Below are 21,039 nucleotides of genomic sequence, written 5' to 3'. Positions count from 1 at the left end.
GTTAAAAGGCACATAAAGTACCTCGAGAATACATGGAAAACTTTGACCGACGTTGTTCAGAAACGGTCGAGTATCTATGGGTACGCCGAGACACGTGTTCGCTTATTTTGACTCCTCTTTACTGAGCGCAGTTCTTGGGAACTCGAGTGATAGCACTTGCAGTTTTCTCCTCGTAAACAACGCCATGCTAGGTTACACAATTTACTAACAGGCCAATTTTAGTTACAGATGATGTGAATACACCCATGTAGAAAATGAGATTGACAAAGTGCAAAATGGCTTACGAAAAATGGCTAGAAAACAAATTTCAGGCAGTACATGTATGCGCAGCTATGAGAAAGATAGATGCAACCTATAGGAAAATTAAGGATACCTTCGGGGAAAAGAGAAGCAAGTGTCTGAATATCAAGAGATCACAGATGAAAAACCAGTACTAAGCCAAGAAGTGGAAGCTGAAAGGTGGAAGGAATATACAGTGTATCCACATAAGGGAAATAAACTTAAGAATAATTTTATAGAAATAGAGGAAGAAGATGGAGGTGAGATGGGAGATATGACACTGCGAGAATAATTTGACAGAGCACTGAAATACTGAAAATAAGGCTAGTCGAGGAGGTGACATTTTCTCAAAATTACTGACATCCTACGCAGAGTCAGCAAAAACAAAATTATCTCCTCTAGTTTATAAGACATATGTGACTGAGGAAATTCCTTAGGCTTTGTAATATATGTAGCTTCATCTCAATGATAGTGTTGTAGCACAGGAGAGCATTTTCATTTGTATCGACACTGTAGGAAGTAACTTGGTGTGTTAGCAATGTAGGAGTGTACGGGTGGCAACTAGCACTGCCTACCAGCATCACTTCTGTTGGACGTATCTTGTCTGGGCTATTATCTTACCCTGACACGCTCTTGGTTTAATATAAAAATCACTCTGCAGCGTGTACCTTGTAAACATTTTAGGAAAGGTGCTTTCTTTTTAAGCAGTTGTTTGGGTGCCACATGATACGGAATTGTGTGACGAACAAGAATTAACAAAAATCACGTTGTTAATGAACAGTCAGTACAGTTCACGTTTGTAACATATCTCCAATGTTAATCTGTACGCTGAGCAAGCAGTGAAGGAGTCCAAGGAAAAATCCTGGAAGTGAATCAAAGTTGAGTGTGAAGAAATAAAAACTTTGACGTTTGCCGATGACACTGTAATTCTGTCAGAGACGGCAAAAAACTTGGTAAAGCAGCTGAACGAAATGGATAGTGCCTTGGAAAGAAATTGTGAAATGAGCAACTATAAAAGTAAAACAAGAGGAACGGAATTGAGTCGAAGCAGATTAGGTGATGCTGAGGGAATCGGATTACGAAATGAGGTGCTAAAATTAGTTGGGCTTTTCTATTTGGGCAGTAAAATTTATTTTAAAGTCCTTACTTGTTAACTCCGTTTTCTTTGTTTTGATACTCTTCTTTATTTTTCCACCATGTTTTAGCAACAAAATTAAACAGCCCTGTATAATACATCTTCTAAATTTTGTTAGTATCAATTTCTATTCTCAACGTTTCGTATAAATTTAAAACCAAACTTTCATCCCTTCGGTTTAACATTTTTTGACCGTCATAGTAATATGGGAATCTATTCCTGAAATACAGGGTGTTTCAAAAAGAATATATGTATTTTGTTCGCATATATTTATTAAACTAAAAAATTATGGAAGACATAAGACTGTGAAAGCTGGGACACATTTAGGAGTCTCTCAACTTTAGATTGCAGATCTTCAATATGCCCACCAGCGACACGAACAGTATCACATCGATACTCAAATTCGTCCCACACTCGAGTAAGCATATTCGTCACTGATCTTACGGCAGTACGGATTCGATTCTACAACTCTTCATGGTTTTGTGGTATTGTTGCACAAACGTTTACCTTAATGAAACCCCATAGGAAGAAGTAACAGGGCGTCAAATCCCGTACCGTAGAGGCCATCTGAGAAATGCTACGTCGCCGTCTGTTTGACGACCAATGCAAGGGCTCGGTAGAGTTTCATTCAGATATTCGCAAACTTGTCGACTCCTGTGAGCGGGAACCCCCATCTTGTCAAATGAAGTTATCCTCGTTCAGTCTTGGAAACAACAGTTTTGTAACATAGCAAGATACTGCTGCCTGCTAACGGTACGTCTATCAAAGAACGGCTGTTAATAGTTGAGTGGGATAGCCCACGAAACACGCACATGGGGTGAATCTTTCACATGTTCAGTGTGTGCATGTGGATTCTGTAGGCTTTAAATTCTGACGTTGTTTTTCTTTACTTTGCCACTAAGGTGGAAAGTCGCTTCATAAACGAAAACGACGCGTTGTGCGAAAGTAGTATCACTGTCAATACTATTCTGTAGCTCATCAGAAAATGGCAAACGTATGTGTTTGTCGTCAAGACGTAGATCCTGTAGCATCTTTTAAGGTTTAATAATCAACCGACGTCTCGAAACCCGACAAATTGCTGCTGTAGGCAGCTGTAACTCTCGACTGGCATGACAAGATGATTTTGTTGGACTACGTTGGAAAGCGGTTTCAATTCGTGCGACATTTTCGTCGGAAACAAGAGAGCGGCCAGGACTCTTTTCTTTACACACACACACACACACACACACACACACACACACACACACACACACACACACACATCCTCTGTTTACAAACTGTCGATACCACTCGGTGGATCAGTTTGGCACCTCAACCTGAAACGACTTTACAGTGTAATCACGGAATTACACTTCGCAAACTCGAGAACACACAATGATTTCTCTGGTGAGTAGCCGTGTTCTAACATGTGACGGTATTGACACAAACGCAAGACAACCGACATCAATCGGCAATGAATAAAAACCGGACAAAGCATTCGTTCCCCCAATAACTGAGCACTGGCGCAGCGATAGATAGTTTTGACAACTTAATTCTTTGCAATAGGTGTATACTTTTTGAAACTATGTATTTTTTACGTTTACTTCACCCGTTTACGAAAGACATAGTGTTACTCAATCTCGGTCCTTTGCCTCCTCTTAATCTGCATTTCTCTTTTTTTTATATATTGGCCAATCTGAGCTTTTACTCTTTCTTCGGCGATATGTGATGTCTTTTCCTACTATTAGGTACTGCATTTCAGTATTAAAGTACTTCCGTTCAGAACATGGCGGTGGATGGGATGTCAGGGTCCCACTGCATGAACCTTGCACTCTCGACGTCACGCCATTAAGCTTCTTTTTGTTGGGTTACGTGAAGGTTCGCGTGCACACAACACCGATCAGTGACACTGCTAACCTCCGTGCACGGATGAATAAACCCACGAGAACTGGTGATGCTGCTATGCTGACCCCCACATGGGCAAATCTATATTACCTCCTTTATGTTCTAGAAGTAACGAATGGGGCACCCATTAAAATTCTGCCATAACGGGAGAAAAACTGAGAGCTGCTACACTTTTCCAATAAAACAGGAAGCTCTATCTCTAACAGTTTCATAGTTATGCTTATTTGGAATGATAGCAGTACTTTGTCGACTCCACGTCTTTCCTGTCTCCGTGCTGTGGTCACTGAGAAGTCAGCGAGTTGCCAGCTTACCTGTCGGTGAGTTTCTTCGCGAAACCGAAGTCTGTGATCTTGAGGTGGCCGTCCCTGTCGAGCAGCAGGTTCTCCGGCTTGAGGTCCCTGTACACTACCGACTGGCTGTGCAGGTACTCCAGCGCCAACACGATCTCCGCCGTGTAGAAGTTGGCTGCCAAAACAGACGGAAAAACGATTCGTTTCATACTCCAGTCTCGGGAACATTAGCAGTATAAAGACACATCCGTCTAAGCAGGCGGTTAGGTGGCTAATGGGAACTGTGTGTAGTGGACAGAATGGCTCTTTAGGTTAGAGGGTCTCTGGACAGTATCAACAGGGACAGTCTTTAAGTCAGCAGGAAAAACACGGTGTGGTGGTGGTTGATCTAGGAAACTTCGTTATTACAACTGTAAATTATCATCGTTTTGTGAAAAAAAGTAGGATAGAAAGAAGAATTCTAAGCGCTCACTGAAAACAATGAAGCACAAATTGTTATTGGCCGTGATACCTGAAGGACGAGATACGTTCACCCGAATTGTCTACCGAAGTATTGGGTTGGTGTACAGGTTCACGGCGTTTTTCCCTAAGTTCAATAAACAACAGACACTCTTAACAGAGACTTTAATTATCAATAATATTCTCCTTCACCATTCACAACGTTCTGCCGACGCTGGAGTAAGTTTTCGATTCCGCGACTGTAGAAATCACGTGGTTTTGAGGTGAAGAACTCTTCGAGCCATGTTGGGAGCGCATTTTCATCTGAAAAGCAAGTTCCTTGGAGATTATTCGATAGAGAACGGAAAAAGGTGAGAAATCAGAGAGCGCAAGATCAGATGATTAGGGTGGGTACGGAATGACCTCCCAATACAACTCCTGTAAAGTGGTTCTCGTCAGTCTTGCGGAATGCGGGTGGGTGTTATCGTTGAGTAGCATTACTTCAAGCTGTCTTCCTGGTCGTTGTTCTTGGACTGCGTCTGCGATACGTCTCAGTTGTTGACAATAAATGTCAACAGTGATGGTTACGCCTCGTGGGAGCAATTCGTAGTACACCAAACCTCCGCTGTTCCACCAGATGCATAACATTATCTTTTGTGGATACGGACAAATCTTTATGCGGGGAGCTGATGCTTCGTTTGGTCTCAACCATTCCTTTCTTTTTCATATGTTTGCGTAACACCATTTCTCGTGACTAGAAATGATACACAGTAGGGACGGTGATGTTCACGAGCCAATTAATGAAGAGCAAACAGCTAAGCGCATATGGTCACTCGCGGACTTGTGATTTTGGCTTAGAGCATTCGGTAACTATATACCTGATTTGTGGACTTTATTCACTGCGTCCAGATGTCCCACGATTATGCAATGTTCACAGTTCATCACATTTTCCACTTCTCGACAACACCGACTTGGATCATTGCGAAGTAATCTTCGACAAACCCGAAAGTCTTCTTGAACCTGGGGAGTCACTAAAGTCAAAACGATCCTCCTTAAATGGGAAAACTATTTTTTTGCCAATGGAATTATTCCCAACCACGGCGCCAATGTTTCTGGCTACCTCCGCTGCTGTCAACCTTCTACTGAAGTCAAAAGGAAGAGTACGTCGGAAATGTTCCGATTTATCCATTTGGTCCATTTTGTAGCACCCACAGCGCCGTTCACTACCTCTAAACGATAGAAAAAAACAATATGTAAACTCAAATATCAACAGTGAGCTAAATGATAATCGATAAACAAACCCATAACAACTGGAATACAAACACGCAACACAAAAACGCTACGAACTTATACACTAACCTAACACGGAACGGCGTTCAGAACGGACACGCTAAATTCAGCTGATGGTGGTGTGTTTGTTACTGTAGCTCGCGGAGCCCGGTACTTACCCTGTGCTGAAATTGAAGTAGCTGTAAGGCAGTATGCGTGGAGGTTATGCCCGACAACGGGGCTTAAATTTGTGCCAACTCTGAACGTATTTTCCATCCACGGATACTAGGTAGTTTATAGATTATGAGTTTCAAACATACTGATTTATTAAAAAGGTTAGGACTGTTAAGTTGCTTTCCCTAAAATTATTTTAGCTTGCGTCTTGTATCTACCGAGAAAATTGTGAAGAAGTAACTATGTAACTGCTTAAAACTGTATCTGGATTTAAATTCTAATATCACCATAATTAGATGAGAGTTTCCTGTGTATGAACGCTGATGCGTTTTTTGTTGGATTCACTGAAAAAAATGTTGATTTAGCAATGTGTTTTTGATGGAAAGCAATTTGGAAGAAATTTATCACACGCACCTCGATCTAGCCTTTATTTTCATTTAACCCGTTTAAAATTAATAATTATCACCTTTTACGCCCCCCCCCCCTCCTGACTCGGATGATGTAGCTGGAGAAAGGTTGAAGGAAGATGTGTGTCCCATTTCGAATAGGTACCAGACAATCACAATAACTGTTGGTGGAAGGCTAAAACATCGTCCGAAATTTTACTAAATGCTCTCTCCGAACGTTAGTTTCAGAAATTGGTTCAGTAGCTTGCACGGCAAACGATCCCACAATAGAGCGTGTCATGAAGAATATTGATATTAGCGACCGCAAGGTCCTTGTAGCCATATTTATTACGTTAACATCCGAATGCACTTACGGGTGTAAGTGCTGACATTTCTCTTGGTGACTGACGACGGTGTACTGAACAATATTACATCATCATATTTACGTCATTTGCGGACTAGTAATTATAGCTATTACAAGTCTTATATTTTTTGTTGGGTAGAACATCCAAGCACATGTGGCAAGATCAAGTCATTAATGCTTATTTTCCGCTGCACAACAGGTCAGGTGTTTAAGAGTGGAGACGTGGACGCGAAATGGTTAGTCTGTACTGAAAGGCGTAGTCCACTTAGTCGTGCAAGTTACGGCCGTGCAGAAAGCATCAGGTCGTAAAGTTTGTATCGTATTAGTGGGAAGACTGCGACCTAGGGAAAAGCAGATACAAACACACTTGACACCTTCCTAAAAGACGGTCTCCATTCCTTTCTAACACGTAAGCATCTCCAAATATGGCTTGGACTCAAAGAAATAGTGTTGACGGAAACAGTTTTATACCAAACTATTTAATAACAGACGAATCACATCCCAAAGGAAGAAAAGAAGATTGGGTTTGACGTCCCGTCGACAGCGCTATCATCAGAGACGCAGCACAGGCTCTGACTGTGTCAGGGATGGGGAATGAAATCGGCCGTGACCTGTGAAAGGAACCATCCTCGGAATTTACCTGGAAAGATTTAGGGACATCCCGGAAAACCTGTGGTGTCACCGCCAGACACCACACTTGCTAGGTGGTAGCCTTTAAATCGGCCGCGGTCCGTTAGTATACATCGGACCCGCGTGTCGCCACTATCAGTGATTGCAGACCGAGCGCCGCCAAACGGCAGGTCTAGAGAGACTTCCTAGCACTCGCCCCAGTTGTACAGCCGACTTTGCTAGCGATAGTTCACTGACAAATTACGCTCTCATTTGCCGAGACGATAGTTAGCATAGCCTTCAGCTACGTCATTTGCTACGACCTAGCAAGGCGCCATTACCAGTCACTATTGATGCTGTAAAACATGTACCGTCAAGAGCGATGTTCACCAATTATGGATTAAAGTTAAGTATTCCAGAAGATACGTACGTTTTTTGCTATGTATAATTACCTTGTCCTGTTCCAGACCTCACGCCAGCCTGCGTGAGCTTAAACGCGTGCCTTTCGGCTTCCTGTCATAGTGGATTGGCTGTCTTGCCAGTCCACAACAAAACCTAAATCCTCTCAGAGATTGGAAAGGTTTTCAGATGCTCGAAACTTCGCGCGAGACGCTTTTTCGTAGTTTTCACAACAATACACCGCCTCGAAATCTGGCAGGAAATCCAAAGAGCTCCTGATCGTATGTAATGTATCGCAGCGACAAGGCACATTAACTGCATAATGGTCTGCAATGTTACCAACGGTAGAGTCACTGAAGTAGGGCTTTTAAACATGATTTTCCGAAAGTCTTTCGCCAAATAAGGTACAGCAAATATTCCAGAATTAGAATAAAGAACAGCTGCCATCATGAGTAATTTGGAAGTAGATACCGTTGGTGTAGCTGAGCAGCTTTGGTCAATAAAGGTGGCTTAATTTTTACCAGTTTTATACATCCGCTCGGAAGACGAATGATACGTACCTGAAGATTCGAAAGTTAAACTGATCACACCAGTACGAAGGAACGGAAATAGAAGTAATCCGCTGGATTATAGATCCATATCATTGACATCGATTTGTAGAAGGATTTTGGAACTATATATATTATGAAATACCTCCAAGAAAACTACCTACTGCCGCGCAGCCAGCTCGGATTTAGAAAATATCATTCCTGAGACACACAGCTGCCACTGTATCACAGTTTGTGTTACTGACTGGGGACCTGAAATTAGTTTCGTATTTCTAAATTTTCTGAAGGCTATTGCAACCGTTCCTTGGAAGCTGTTTCTAATCAATTTGTGTGCCTGTGGAGTAACGTCTCATCTGTGCGAGTTGATTCATGATTTCCTATAAGAAAGGTTACAGTTAGCAGTACTTGACGGTAAGTCATCAAGCGAACCTAAGTGATATACGGGGTTCCCATGGGAAATGTTTCTGGCCTTCTGCTGTTCTCTACATCTACGTAATTACTCTGCTACTCACGATAAAGTGTCTTGCAGAGGGTTCAGTGAACCATCTTTAAGCTGTCTCTCTACCGTTCCACCCTCTAACGGCGCGCGGGAGAAACGAGCACTTAAATTTTGCTGTGCGAGCCCTGATTTCTCTTATTTTATCTGATGATCATTTCTCCCTATGTGGGTGGGTGCCAACAGAATGTTTTCGCAATCCGAGGAGAAAACTGGTGATTGAAATTTCAATGGAAGATCCCGTCGCTACGGAAAACGCCTTTATTTTCATGATTGCCACTCCAGTTCACGTATCATGTCTGTGACACTATCTCCCCTATTTCGCGACAATACAAAACGAGCCGCCCTTCTTTGTACTTTTTCGATGTCATCCGTCAGTCCCACCTGATGCAGATCCCACATCGCACAGCGATACTCCAGAATAGGGCGGACAAGCGTGGTATAAGCAGTCTCTTTAGTACACCTGTTGCACCTCCTAAGTGTTCTGCCAATGAATCTTTTCTTTGTTCTACCCACAACATTATCTGTGTGATCGTTCCAATTTAGAGTAATTGTAATCCCTAACTATTTAGCTCAATTTACTTCCTTCTGATTTGTGTGACTTATCGCGTAATCAAAATTTAGTGGAGTTCTTTTAGTACTCATGTGAATAACTTCACACTTTTCTTCTTTATTTAGGGTCAATTGCCGCTTTTTGCACCATACAGGTATCTTATATAAATCATTTTGCAATTCGTTTTGGTCATGTGATGACTTTACAACATGGTAAATGACAGCGTCATCTGCAAACAATCTAAGACGGCTAGTCAGATGTCTCCTGTGTCGTTAATATAGATCAGGAACAACAGAGGGCCTGTAACACTTCCTTGGGGAACGCCGAATATTACTTCTGTTTTACTCCATGACTTTCCGTCTATTACTACGAACTGTGAGCTTTCTGACAGGAAATCACGAATCCAGCTGCAAAACTGAGGCGATATTCCATAGGCACGCAGTTTGCTTAGAAGACGCTTGTGAGGAACGGTGTCGAAAGCCTTCTGGAAATCTAAAAATATGGAATCAATGTGACATCCCCTGTCGATAGCACTCATTACTTCATGAGTATACACTGGACTCGCATTCGGGAGGACGACGGTTCAATCCCGTCTCCGGCCATCCTGATTTAGGTTTTCCGTGATTTCCCTAAATCGCTTCAGGCAAATGCCGGGATGGTCCCTTTGAAAGGGCACGGCCGATTTCCTTCCCTACCCTTCCCTCACCCGAGCTTGCGCTCCGTCTCTAATGACCTCGTTGTCGACGGGACGTTAAACACTACTCTCATCTCATCACTTCATGAGTATGAAGAGCTAGTTGTGTTTCGCAAGAACGATATTTTCTGAATTCGTGCTGACTACGTTGCAATAAATCTTTTTCTTCGAGGTACTTCATGTTGTTCCAATACAATATATGTTCCAAAACCCTACTGCATATCGACGTTAGTGATATGGACGTGTAATTCAGCGGATTACTCCTACTTCTCTTTTTGGATATTGGTTTGACTTGAGCAATTTTCCAGTCTTTACGTACGGATCTTTCTGTGAGCGAGCGGTTGTATATAATTGCTAAATATGGAGCTACTGTATCAGCATACTCTGAGAGGAACCTGACTGGTATACAATCTGCACCGGAGGCCTTGCTTTTATTAAGTGATTTAAGCTCCTTGTTACACTGATATCTATTTCTACATTTCTCATCTCGGCAGTTGTTCTTCTTCACGAATTCAGGAATATTTATTTCGTTTTCTTTGGTGAAAGAGTTTCGGAAAGCCGTGTTTAATAACTCGGCTTTAGTGGCACTGTCACCAGTTACTTCACCGTTGTTATCTCGCAGTGAAGGTATTGATCGCGTCTTGTCACTGGTGTGCTTTATGTATGACCAGAATCTCTTTGGGTTTTCTGACAGAATTTCGAGGCAGAATTTCGTTGTGGAAATTATTAAAAGCATCTCGCAGTGAAGTACATCCTATATTTCGAGCTTCTGCAAAACTTTGCCAGTCTTGGGGATTTTGCGTTCTTTTAAATTTGGCATGCTGTTTTCGCTGCTTTTGCAACAGCGATATGACCCGTTTTGTGAACCATGGGGGATCAGTACCCTCACTTATTGATTTATATGGTTGCTGTCGATACTATCTCTTTGAAATCATTCAACAACTTTTCTACACTTACATGATTAGATCGGAAAGAGTGAAGACTGTCTCTCAAAAAGACGTTAAGAGCATTTTTATCAGCTGTTCTTAAATAGATATACTTTACGTTTCTTTCTGATGGTTGTAGGTGTTACGGTATTCAGCCTAGCAGTAACTATCCCTATATTCGTCAAGATACTCACTATTTGTCCTGGATTATTTGTTGCTAAGAGATCAAGTATGCTATCGCAACCATTTATGCTTCGAGTGGGCTCATGAAGTGAGCTCCGCCTTAAACCCGCAAGCAAGACTGGCAGTCTTTACCATTTCCGCTAGCCGCCTGAAACCATAGAGAATCTCCTCCGATCCAAAGCGACACACATCATTAGTACCGACATGAGCCACCACCTGTAGTTGGCCGCATCCTGTACTCTTCATGGCAACCGGAAGCACCCATTCCACATCCGGAATGACTCCCCACGTATGCACACTGAGTGCACACTGGCCTCCGTGGCAGCCTGGTTCCTAAGGGGCCCCACTACGTGCCAAACGCTGGAGCTCCCAACTACGAGCAAACCCACCCTTTGTGAATGCCCAGACCTCGCGGGCCGAGGAGCTTCCTCTGGAACAGGGTGGACGACTGCATCCGGCTCAGAGGCATCGCCAGCCACAGATAACGAACTGGGGAGGCCCTACGATTGGCCCCACAAAGTTTTTCGCTGCCTGCCAGACTTTGGAATGATCTCCCACTCGACCACGGGTAAGGAGGTCAACTTAAGTGCACGAAGTACCTGGGGCGGCCATAGCAGTGGACCGATCGGGGGACACATGGGACGTGCTCGACGTCTCTCGCATTCCTGCGTCCGACTCCCTACAGTGATGACCCTTGGCAGCAGCCTCAAGCTGTGTGATGGAAGCCAACGCAGTATGGAGCTGTGAGGAAATGGTCGCCAACTCAGCTCGTATATGTGCACAGCAATCACAGTTCCTATCCATTACTGCAGTCACTCCTGTTTGAAGCTCTTAAAAATTGGCAACAAACGAACGGTGTACTCGCCTTATTAGCACCAACACAAGGTGCTCTGTCTAACTATGTATCCGACACCGAGCTATGCTAACCAAAAATCTTAATCTACAAAAACTGTTGAGGAAACACGCTGAGAAGCCCTCTTAGATTACTTGCAGATGATGATGATCACCGTCTAGTAAAGTCATCACAAGACTGAAACGAATTGCAAAATCATTTAGACAAGAAATTTGCATGTAGCAAAAAGTGACTTCTGACCATAAACAATAGAAAGTGTGACGCCCTCCACATGAGTACTAGAACAAACTGTTAAATTTAAGTTACACTATTAATAACACAAACCTCAAGGCTGAAAATTCAACTAGATATCTACAGTTTATGATTACAAAGAATTTCAAATGGAACCATATCGTAGAAAATAATTTACTACCTCGAAACAAAGAGAGAGAGAGAGAGAGAGAGAGAGAGAGAGAGAGAGAGAGAGAGAGGGAGGGATATGTTAAGTGAGTTCGGGCTATCGTTAAACAAATGCGTTCTTCGGCTCCTGCCGTGTCTTTTCTTCTCAGATTAAGGCTATTATTCTGTACCGATAACTTCTCTTTGCCTGTATAATCTATTCGTGGCCTCCTTGGGTAATTTTGCTTACCAGGTAGCAGAATTCCATTTGCCTAATTGGTGATCGCCAGTTCTGTGGCCGTATAGGACATGTAGGTCCGATTAACGAAGACTTTACTCAATCATATGTAAGCTACAGCTGCATAACCTAAGACACAAAAGGAACACACATCAAAAAAGTTTTGCATCACCTCGGTTCCGAGAGGTCCCGAACCTGTACAGAAAATTGGAATAGAGGCCAACATAAACATCATTTCCGCCCTTTTTATTGCTCATGAAAACCACACATTGCATATTGTACCACCACACAGCGAGACCTTCAGAGGTGGTGGTCCAGATTGCTGTACACACCGGTAACTCTACCAGTAGCACGTCCTCTTGCATTGATGCATACCTGTATTCGTCGTGGCATACTACCCACAAGCTCATCAATACAGTGTTGATCCAGATTGTCCCACTCCTCAACGGCGATTCGGCGTAGATCCGTCAGAGTGGTAGGTGGGTCACGTCGTCCATAAACAGCCATTTTCAGCCTATACCAGGCATGTTCGTTAGGTTTCATGTCTGGAGAACATGCTGGCCACTCTAGTCGAGCGATGTTATTATCCTGAAGAACTCATTCACAAGATATGCAGCATGGGGGCGCGAATTGTCGTCCTTGAAGACGAATACCTCGCCAATTTGCTGCCGATATGATTACACTATCGGTCGGAGGATGGCATTCACGTATCGTACAGCCGTTAAAGCGCCTTCCATGACCACCAGCGGCGTACGTCGGCCCCACATAATACCACCCCAAAACAGCAGGGAATCACCACCCTGCTACACTCGCCGGACAGTGCGTCTAAGGCGCTCGGTCTGACCGGGTTGCCTCCAAACACGTCTCCGACGACTGTCTGGTTGAAGGCATATATGACACTCATCGGTGAAGAGAACGTGATGCCAATCCTGAGCGGTCCTTTCGCCATTATGTTGGGCCCATTTGTACCGCGCTGCCCGGTGTCGTGGTTGCAATGGTGGACCTTCCTGGCACAAAGTAACAATGCGGACGTGATCGAACCGCGTTATTGGCCGTCTAGGCGTGGTTGAACTACCGACAACACGAGCCGTGTACCTCCTTCCTGGTGGAATGACTGGAACTGATCAGCTGCCGGACCGCCTCCGTCTAATAGGCGCTGTTCATGCATGGTTGTTTACATCTTTGGGCGGGTTTAGTGGTATTTCTGAACAGTCAAAGGTACTGCGTCTATCATATAATATCTACAGTCAATATCTATCTTCAGGAGTACTGGGAACCGGGGTGATGCAAAATTTTTGATATGTCTAACACAACGTTTAAATTTTGTGATGCACTGCGTACTGAAAGAACGCAATGGGACAGCACGCACGAAAAACAAAGAGTCACATGGCACTGGTGGTTGGGAGATACCTAGGGATTGTTCAGTCTGCTAGGGTCCTCCTCCTCCTCCTCGTCCCTTCGGTTTGATGCAGCTCTCCACAATAATGTATCCTGCGCCAAATCTCTGTCTCTGCACAGCTACCACTGCCAGCATCTATTTGAACCTGTTACTACGTGGGGCGGTCAATAAGTAACGCAACACTTTCTTTTGTGAAAGCGGATTTGTTTTATTCAGGATTCCAATATACCATATTATTCACCATACCTTTGGCTGAAAGACCTTTTTAAAACAATCACCGTTCAATGCGACAGACTTAACGCTATCTTACTGGGAGGCCTGTAAACCAGCATTATGCCACTCTACTGGTCGACGTTGGAGCCAATGTCTCGCTGCATCAATAACTTCCCCATCATCCATGTGTTGCTTCCAGCAGAATGCGTCAGACAGATGGAAGTCGGAAGGTACGAGATCCAAGCTGTAGGGTGGATGAGGAAGACTTTTGCGAAGTCTTGCACTGTCATGGAGAAGAAGTTCGACTGCATTTTTATGGCGACGGACAAAGTCGTTTCTTCAATTTCTTGACGGTAGCACAAAACTACACTTCAGAGTTTATCGTTGAAACAAGAGAGAGGACATCAAACAGAGTAGCCCCTTCAGAGTCCCACAAGACAGTCACCAGTACTTTACAGGTTGAGAATGTAATTTTGAACTTTTTCTTCGGAGGAGAGGTGGTGTGGCGCCACTCCATGGACTGCCGTTCTGTTCCAGCTTCGAAGCTATTAACCCATGTTTCATCGTCTGTGACGATATTCGACAAAAACAGCCTCGTAACACGCAAGGAACTCTGCACAATGTTCCTTCGTTGTTCTTCATGCTTTTTTTTTTTTTTAAGGAGCGAGGAACCCAGCGGTCACACACCTTTGAGAACCCCAAATGGTGGACGTGTGTGTCAGCACCTTACTTACTGAACGCCCCTCGGGCCTTAAACTGTCTACTATTTTGACTCCCCACACTTCTTTCTATTACCAAATTCACAATTCCTTCATGCCTCAGTATGCACTGGATGGGATTATACTGTGGTATCACGATTATGTTGTACGATGATGAGGGAAGGGAGAGAGTCAAACCCAGTGCTGGTTCCACTCTTAATAGCATCAAGGACATTGCCGGCCTTAACGTCCCAGTATGACGGACGGATCCCTATCGAAAGTGTCTAAAGTCCTTATTTGATGAAACCCTGTGGGAAAGTTTGGAATTTAATCGAAGGCTGACGCAAAGTCAAAGCAACAGTAGGCCGCCACCGTCCCCCCACCCCCTGCCAGCTAACTATTGGTGGTGAAGATTTCTTTTGCTGGCAGTATTCGGAAGGGCTACCTTCCAGTCCAGGACCGCCTTACTGGCAACTTTTAGCGACCTCGCGTGCAGATGTTGGCGAAAAAAAGGGAACTTGGGAAACGACTTGATTCCCGACCTGTCACAGAGATGGGACGACGTAGAATTATGTATGCAGCTACCCTGCACAACGCCACCACTGAAATACGAGCCCGGGTTACAATGTGTGGCAGGTGGCCGGGACACCTTGTCAACACGGCCACATCCGCTGGGCTCGTACTGCAGGCAGACTACCTGTACCAGTACCAACCTGTGTTGTTGCTGAAGCGGCCCGCGTTCCTCAGGTACGAGAACAGCTCCCCGCCGCACACGTAGTCGAACAGCATGTACAGGCACGTGTCGTCCCGGTAGTGCCACCTCCTGCAACAGGAGTACGTCAGATCACATGCAACTGTCTCATGTATGCTATTAAAAATAACGTACGAAATCCGGTACGTACTAGATTATTCTGATGGCTGAAGCATGTAATCAAGAAACATCTGAAAATTGCAGTTTGAGATTTTTTCTGTAGAAATTGTTTCCCGAACACAATCACAGTGAAAGGCAACAAATACAGAATGGTAAAATAAGGCTTGCGTACTCAGAAAGAAAAAGGAGACATAGAAATGTCATCTCTTACAGAGATAGCGATGATAATCTCAAATAGGAGTTGAAAAACTTCTATTGCAAATTGTGTAATAGTCCTCATTCCACGAATGCATCATTTGTAATTTTTAAATTTAAATTCTAGTGTAACAATCAAAGAGACTTTTTTTTCTTTTCCTTCTTGTTGTATGACAAGTGGGGTTAATCTGCATAAAAATAAAAAAAAAATATTAAGTTTACTGAACAAGACAGATCAACTAAGAGGGTAGTCCCAAAAGTAAGGTCTCCTATTTTTTTATAACTACAGAACTCAGTGTGGCGGTTGGTCATACTGTTATGAAGGGTGCTTCACGCGCTGTGTGTAAACAAGCACACGCCGCGCTGAGGCGCTGTCTTGGCTTGGCAGCCGTTGAGAATGCAGCTCCCGTTGGATGTTACCGCCAAGTGCGAACTGCGTGCACTTATTCGGTTTTTGAGCACAAAGGGTACTGCGCCGATTGAAACACATCTCCAATTGACGGAAGTATATGGCGAGTCGTGCATGGATGTCAAAAATGTTCGTAAGTGGTGTAGAGAGTTTGCAGCATGTCGGACCCAAATTCACGACGAACAAAGGAGCGGGAGACCGTCAGTTTCTGAGTAGACAGTGTTGAAGGTTGAGCAAAGCATGAGTGAAGATCGGCGGATCACTCTGGATGATGTCTACACGTTGGTTCCTGAGGTTTCCCGAAGCACCGTTCACAGAATTTTAACGGAAACCTTGAACTACCTGAAGGTGTGTGCGGGTGCCACGCATGCTGAGAGAGGACCACATGCGGCAACGAGTTGATGTTTCCCGTGCATTTCTTCACCGCCTTGCAGCCGAACAGGACAACTTTATGGACTCAATTGTCATGGGTGACGAAACCTGGGCATACCTCCTTACACCTGAGACCGAGCAACAATCACGCCAGTTCATAACATTCTGAACAGCATGGCGGCGAGCTGGTATGACATGAGCATACAAAAACTGCCACAGCATCTACAAAAATTCATCGACATAAATGGTGAATATGTCGAAAAATAGCTAAATGCTCAAGCTGTAAAGTGATATAAACCATTGTAGAAATAAACAGGTCTATGTACATATAAAAAAATAGGAGACCTTACTTTCGGGATTACCCCCGTATCACGATTTTACGCCCTTACGAGCTCTGCATCAATGCTTAACAGCAAACCCATTTTAATTAATGAGGGAGCGTACCTTCTAAGTTTTCACGAATAACAACGAGACGGTGCTATTGCAATGTGACATTGCCATCGTTCTAAAATTTACCGTTTGTTACTGTTAAAACAAGGCGGTCTCATAAGTTTTGTTTGTTGCGAGCGTTTAAAAATAGCGTGTACGTTAAAACGTTGAAACTTCAAGTAGAGGTTTTTACTAGACGATTTTTTACTATTTTCATATAAACTTAATTCTACAATAAAGCCTCAAATAGCTTCGTTCTTCTTTTACTAATCACGAAACACTGCTTACACTTGGTTTGCAAAACTGCACCCGCCAACGGTGAATTTCGGGAAGGTCGACAAGAATTATGTCCCAAATAACATCGACTCCACGAGTAACATGATCGAAGAGGATGGACTTTCGACCCATCGTAAGACAAAAGGCATAGTTAGGCAGATCGAAGATTACATTACATTCAATATTCTATGAACACTTAGCTGTGGAAAAGATCTGTTAGCGATGGATAATGTGTAGTCTGACCCCGGATCAAAAATATGTTCCTGTTACATAAGTGTAAGAAACTGCTTAAAAAAATTCGACTGAGGAAATGAAAAATCTGTATACACCGTAATCCACACATATTTTAAAGATTTATGTATACATGGTCTGCACCTCTTCCTCAATCACTGGACCGATTTCAACCAAACTTGCTATACATCACTTACCGCCTAGAAGAATCGGCGTGGAAGTAAAACCCATCTACCTATCAAAGGGGTAGACGCGTAGTCCACAATGCGCGAATACTCAATTTATTCATCCAGTATTTGAGAATGAAAGAACTTAGTAACTTGGAACTAACTTTATATCTAATTTCAGACCAAATTTTTTCTCGCTGGCAAACCCCACAATATTATAAAATGTAAAAAGTTTAACGCTTACTATATTTTCGCTGTTCATGCAGTGAAAGTGACGCCTCAGGCATGACGCTTTAATTTATTACTTCTCTGCTACTAACGATTCGTAACAAGTTTCGCAGTAAACGTCCACATATGTCGTTAAATGCATCTAAAAAATTATATCATGGTGCCACACTTCTAAGATACTCGTACACTCGAGTCTACTTGAGGAAATCCCTGACACCTGGCAGTTTTCAACTGCGAAATGCAAACGGCTGTAGGCGAAAATAACAGCTGTATATAGAGCTATGAAGATATGTTGCTATTGAGACCTTAACAAAATCGCATTCTAGACAGGCGAAGCAGCTACACCCATCGTTTTAGAAATACTGCTAGTAATCAAGTTCTCAGTTAAATGAACGTTGCACAGAATTTGCATTTTGTACACTACGTTCCTTGTTTTGCATACTACACTTAGGCATCATATACACAAGTATATTCCCTTGCACGATTGCTTCATAATGTCTAAGGGCTTTACACGAATCCATGCAACTGAAGTTTTTTCGATATTACACTACAGAAATAGTTCATTTTTTGTTTCGTTTCTAATAGAAACTGGGAAAATGACTATCTGGGCTATGCGAGTTTGTCAGCTAGTACACTGTACATGCAGTATACGAAATAAACTGAGGTGGCAGAAGTCGTAGGACAGCGAAATGCAGATGAATTTACAGATGGCAGTGGTATCGTGTACCCAAGTTATAAAAGGGCAGTGCATTGGTGGTTCTCTTATTTGTACTCAGATGATTCGTGTGAAAACGTATCCAACGTGATTATGGCCGCGCAGCGGGAATTACAGACTGACACGGAATGATAGTTTGAGGTAGACATGGGACATTCCGTATCGGACGTCTGTAAGAATTCAATATTCCGTGATCCACAGTGTCAAGAGTGCGTCGAGAATATTAGATTTCGGGCGTTACCTCTCACCGCGGACACTATTAAGAGCAGCAGCGTTTGCGTAGAGTTGTCAGTGATAACAGACAAGCAACGTTGCATAAAATAGCCGCAGAAATCAATGTTGGGCGTAAGACGAACGTATGCGTTAGGACAGTGCAGCGAAACTCGGCGTGAATGGGCTATAGTGCGTCCACAGACGACCGACGCGAGTGCCTTTGCTGGCAGCACAAGATAACCTGCAGCACCTCTCCTGAGTTCGTGACTATATCGGTTGGACCATAGACGACAGGAAAACCTTGCCCCAGTCAGATGAGTCCCGATTCCAGTTGGTAGGAGCTGATGGTAGTGTTCGAGTGTGGTGCAGATCCCACAAAGCTATGGACCTATGTTCTCAACAAGGCACTGAGAAAGCTGGTGGTGGCTCCAGAATGGTGTGGAATGTGGTTACATGAAATGAAGTGCATCCTCTGGTCCAACAGAACCGATCACTGACTGTAAATGTTTATGTCCGGCTACTTTGAGTCCATTTGCAGCCACTCATGGACTCCATGATCCCAAACAACGATGGAATTTTTATGGATGACAATACGCCATGTCACCGGGTCACAATTGTTCGCAACTGGTTTGAAGAACATTCCTGACCATTCGAGCAAATGATCGCCCAGATCGCCCGACGTAAGACCCATCGAACATTTATGAGAGTAATGGAGAGGTCGGTCAATGCACATCGTACTGGCAACAGTTTTGCAATTACGGACGGCAACGGTAGACTACTATTACTACTAATATATCCCTGAATCGATTTCAAGCGCCGCGCGGGATTAGCCGAGCGGTTTAGGCGCTGCAGTCATGGACTGTGCGGCTGGTCCCGGCGGTGGTTCGAGTCCTCCCTCGGGCATGGGTGTATGTGTTTGTCCTTAGGATAATTTAGGTTACGTAGTGTGTAAGCTTAGAGACTAATGACCTTATGGACTCGCATTCGGGAGGACGACGGTTCAATCCCGCGTCCGGCCATCCTGATTTAGGTTTTCCGTGATTTCCCTAAATCGCTCCAGGCAAATGCCGGGATGGTTCCTTTCAAAGGGGACGGCCGACTTCCTTCCCCGTCCTTCCCTAATCCGATGGGACCGATGACCTCGCTGTCTGGTCTCCTTCCCCGAAACAACCAACCAACTAATGACCTTAGCAGTTAAGTCCCATAAGATTTCACACACATTTGAAAATTTTTTTTCGATTTTGACCAAACTTGGTATACATATTACTTACTGTGTGGAAAGAAATACTGTGGGGGCAAGAAGCAGTGGCCACCTATTGGGGTTGGGGTTGGTACCGTGAAGAGAGGAGGAGGAAGGGAGGAAAACATGGACAGAAAGAGAGTAGAATATGGACACAAACATGACAGAGGAGGAGATAAACATTAGAGAGGAGGAGATGGACAGAGAGGCGTAGTAGCAAATGGACAGATGAAGATAAGAATAGGAGATGGACAGAAGGAGAAAAGAGGAAGTGAAGATGGACTGACTGAAGGTGGAAGAGGAGATGGATAGAGGGGGTAGGAGGAGGTGGAGATGGTGAGGGTCGAAGGAGACAGTGGAGTAATAAAATTTGGAAATATGTACAATCCGGTATAAAAAGTGAAGCACCCATAAGAGGAGGAAGAAGCAGAATGAAACTTAACGGGTTGAGAGGATACGTAACGTTATTCGAGTGATTACAAAATCGAGTGAAATTTGCAAAGAACTTGGCAGTGTAAGCCTACTTATCAGTAGGGTGTAGCACCACGTCTGGCTGGATGCATGCACCCATTCGGATGGGAAGCCGTTGTTTACTCTCCTCAGACAAGTTTGCCCACAACGGCGGTTCTAACTTGGCCTTTATATCCTGGACATTAGCACAGGGACGGTGTCTACGTCGTATCTCGTCATCCACTGGTTCTAACGGCGACCGATCTCAGGATCTTGTAAACGAGAGTGCCTCAACATAACGCAGACAGTATATAGAGAGCTGTGTAGAGATACGTGCCATGTGTGAACTAGTATTGACCTGCTGGAAAATGTCACCACGATACTGTCACATGCTGGATAACAAACAAGGCTTCAGGATGTGCCTAACGTACAGTAGTGCCCTCATAATTTCGTAAATTATCATAATCTTTGATCTGAAGTTATACCCACGCCATTGTGCCTGGAGTAACGCTGCTGTGCCTCCCCATAATATTGGAAGGATGGGACCTCTCCTCAGGTCGCCGACATACTCACTGACGTTGGACTTCTGGGGCAATGTAGAACAGCGGTTCTTCACTGAATACAATGCGACGACATTCGTCAGTAGCCTATGCTTCCCAGTAATGCACCATTCCAAACGCAGCCAATTGTGTTTTGGTGTTAACGGCAGCGTAAGCATTGGGCGTTAATTCCGTAGTCCGACTGCTTAAAGTCTCCGACTAATGGTGCAGGATTTCACAGAATGTTCCAGGAAGTGGAGGCGCAGATGTGGAGCGATAATGAAGGTGCTTAGTGCAC

The 21,039-nt window shown here is 43.9% G+C and overlaps 1 protein-coding gene across 1 annotated transcript in view; it reads right to left on the bottom strand.

Annotated features, from left to right (window-relative positions):
- The window catches only part of LOC124595057 (cAMP-dependent protein kinase catalytic subunit 3-like), a 322,287-nt gene that overhangs the window by 8,045 nt on the left and 293,203 nt on the right, over positions 1-21,039 (bottom strand). Inside the window, exons 3-4 of the mRNA XM_047133624.1 lie at positions 15,120-15,229; positions 3,610-3,763 (exon numbers count right to left, since the gene is read on the bottom strand). Coding sequence (XP_046989580.1) covers positions 3,610-3,763; positions 15,120-15,229 — 264 coding nt within the window. The remainder of the gene's footprint in view (positions 1-3,609; positions 3,764-15,119; positions 15,230-21,039) is intronic.

The sequence above is a fragment of the Schistocerca americana genome, chromosome 2, assembly GCF_021461395.2.
Source record: "Schistocerca americana isolate TAMUIC-IGC-003095 chromosome 2, iqSchAmer2.1, whole genome shotgun sequence".
Taxonomy (NCBI): domain Eukaryota; kingdom Metazoa; phylum Arthropoda; class Insecta; order Orthoptera; family Acrididae; genus Schistocerca; species Schistocerca americana.
Note: the sequence above shows the minus strand (reverse complement) of the source record. Positions and strands in the feature narration are given on the sequence as shown.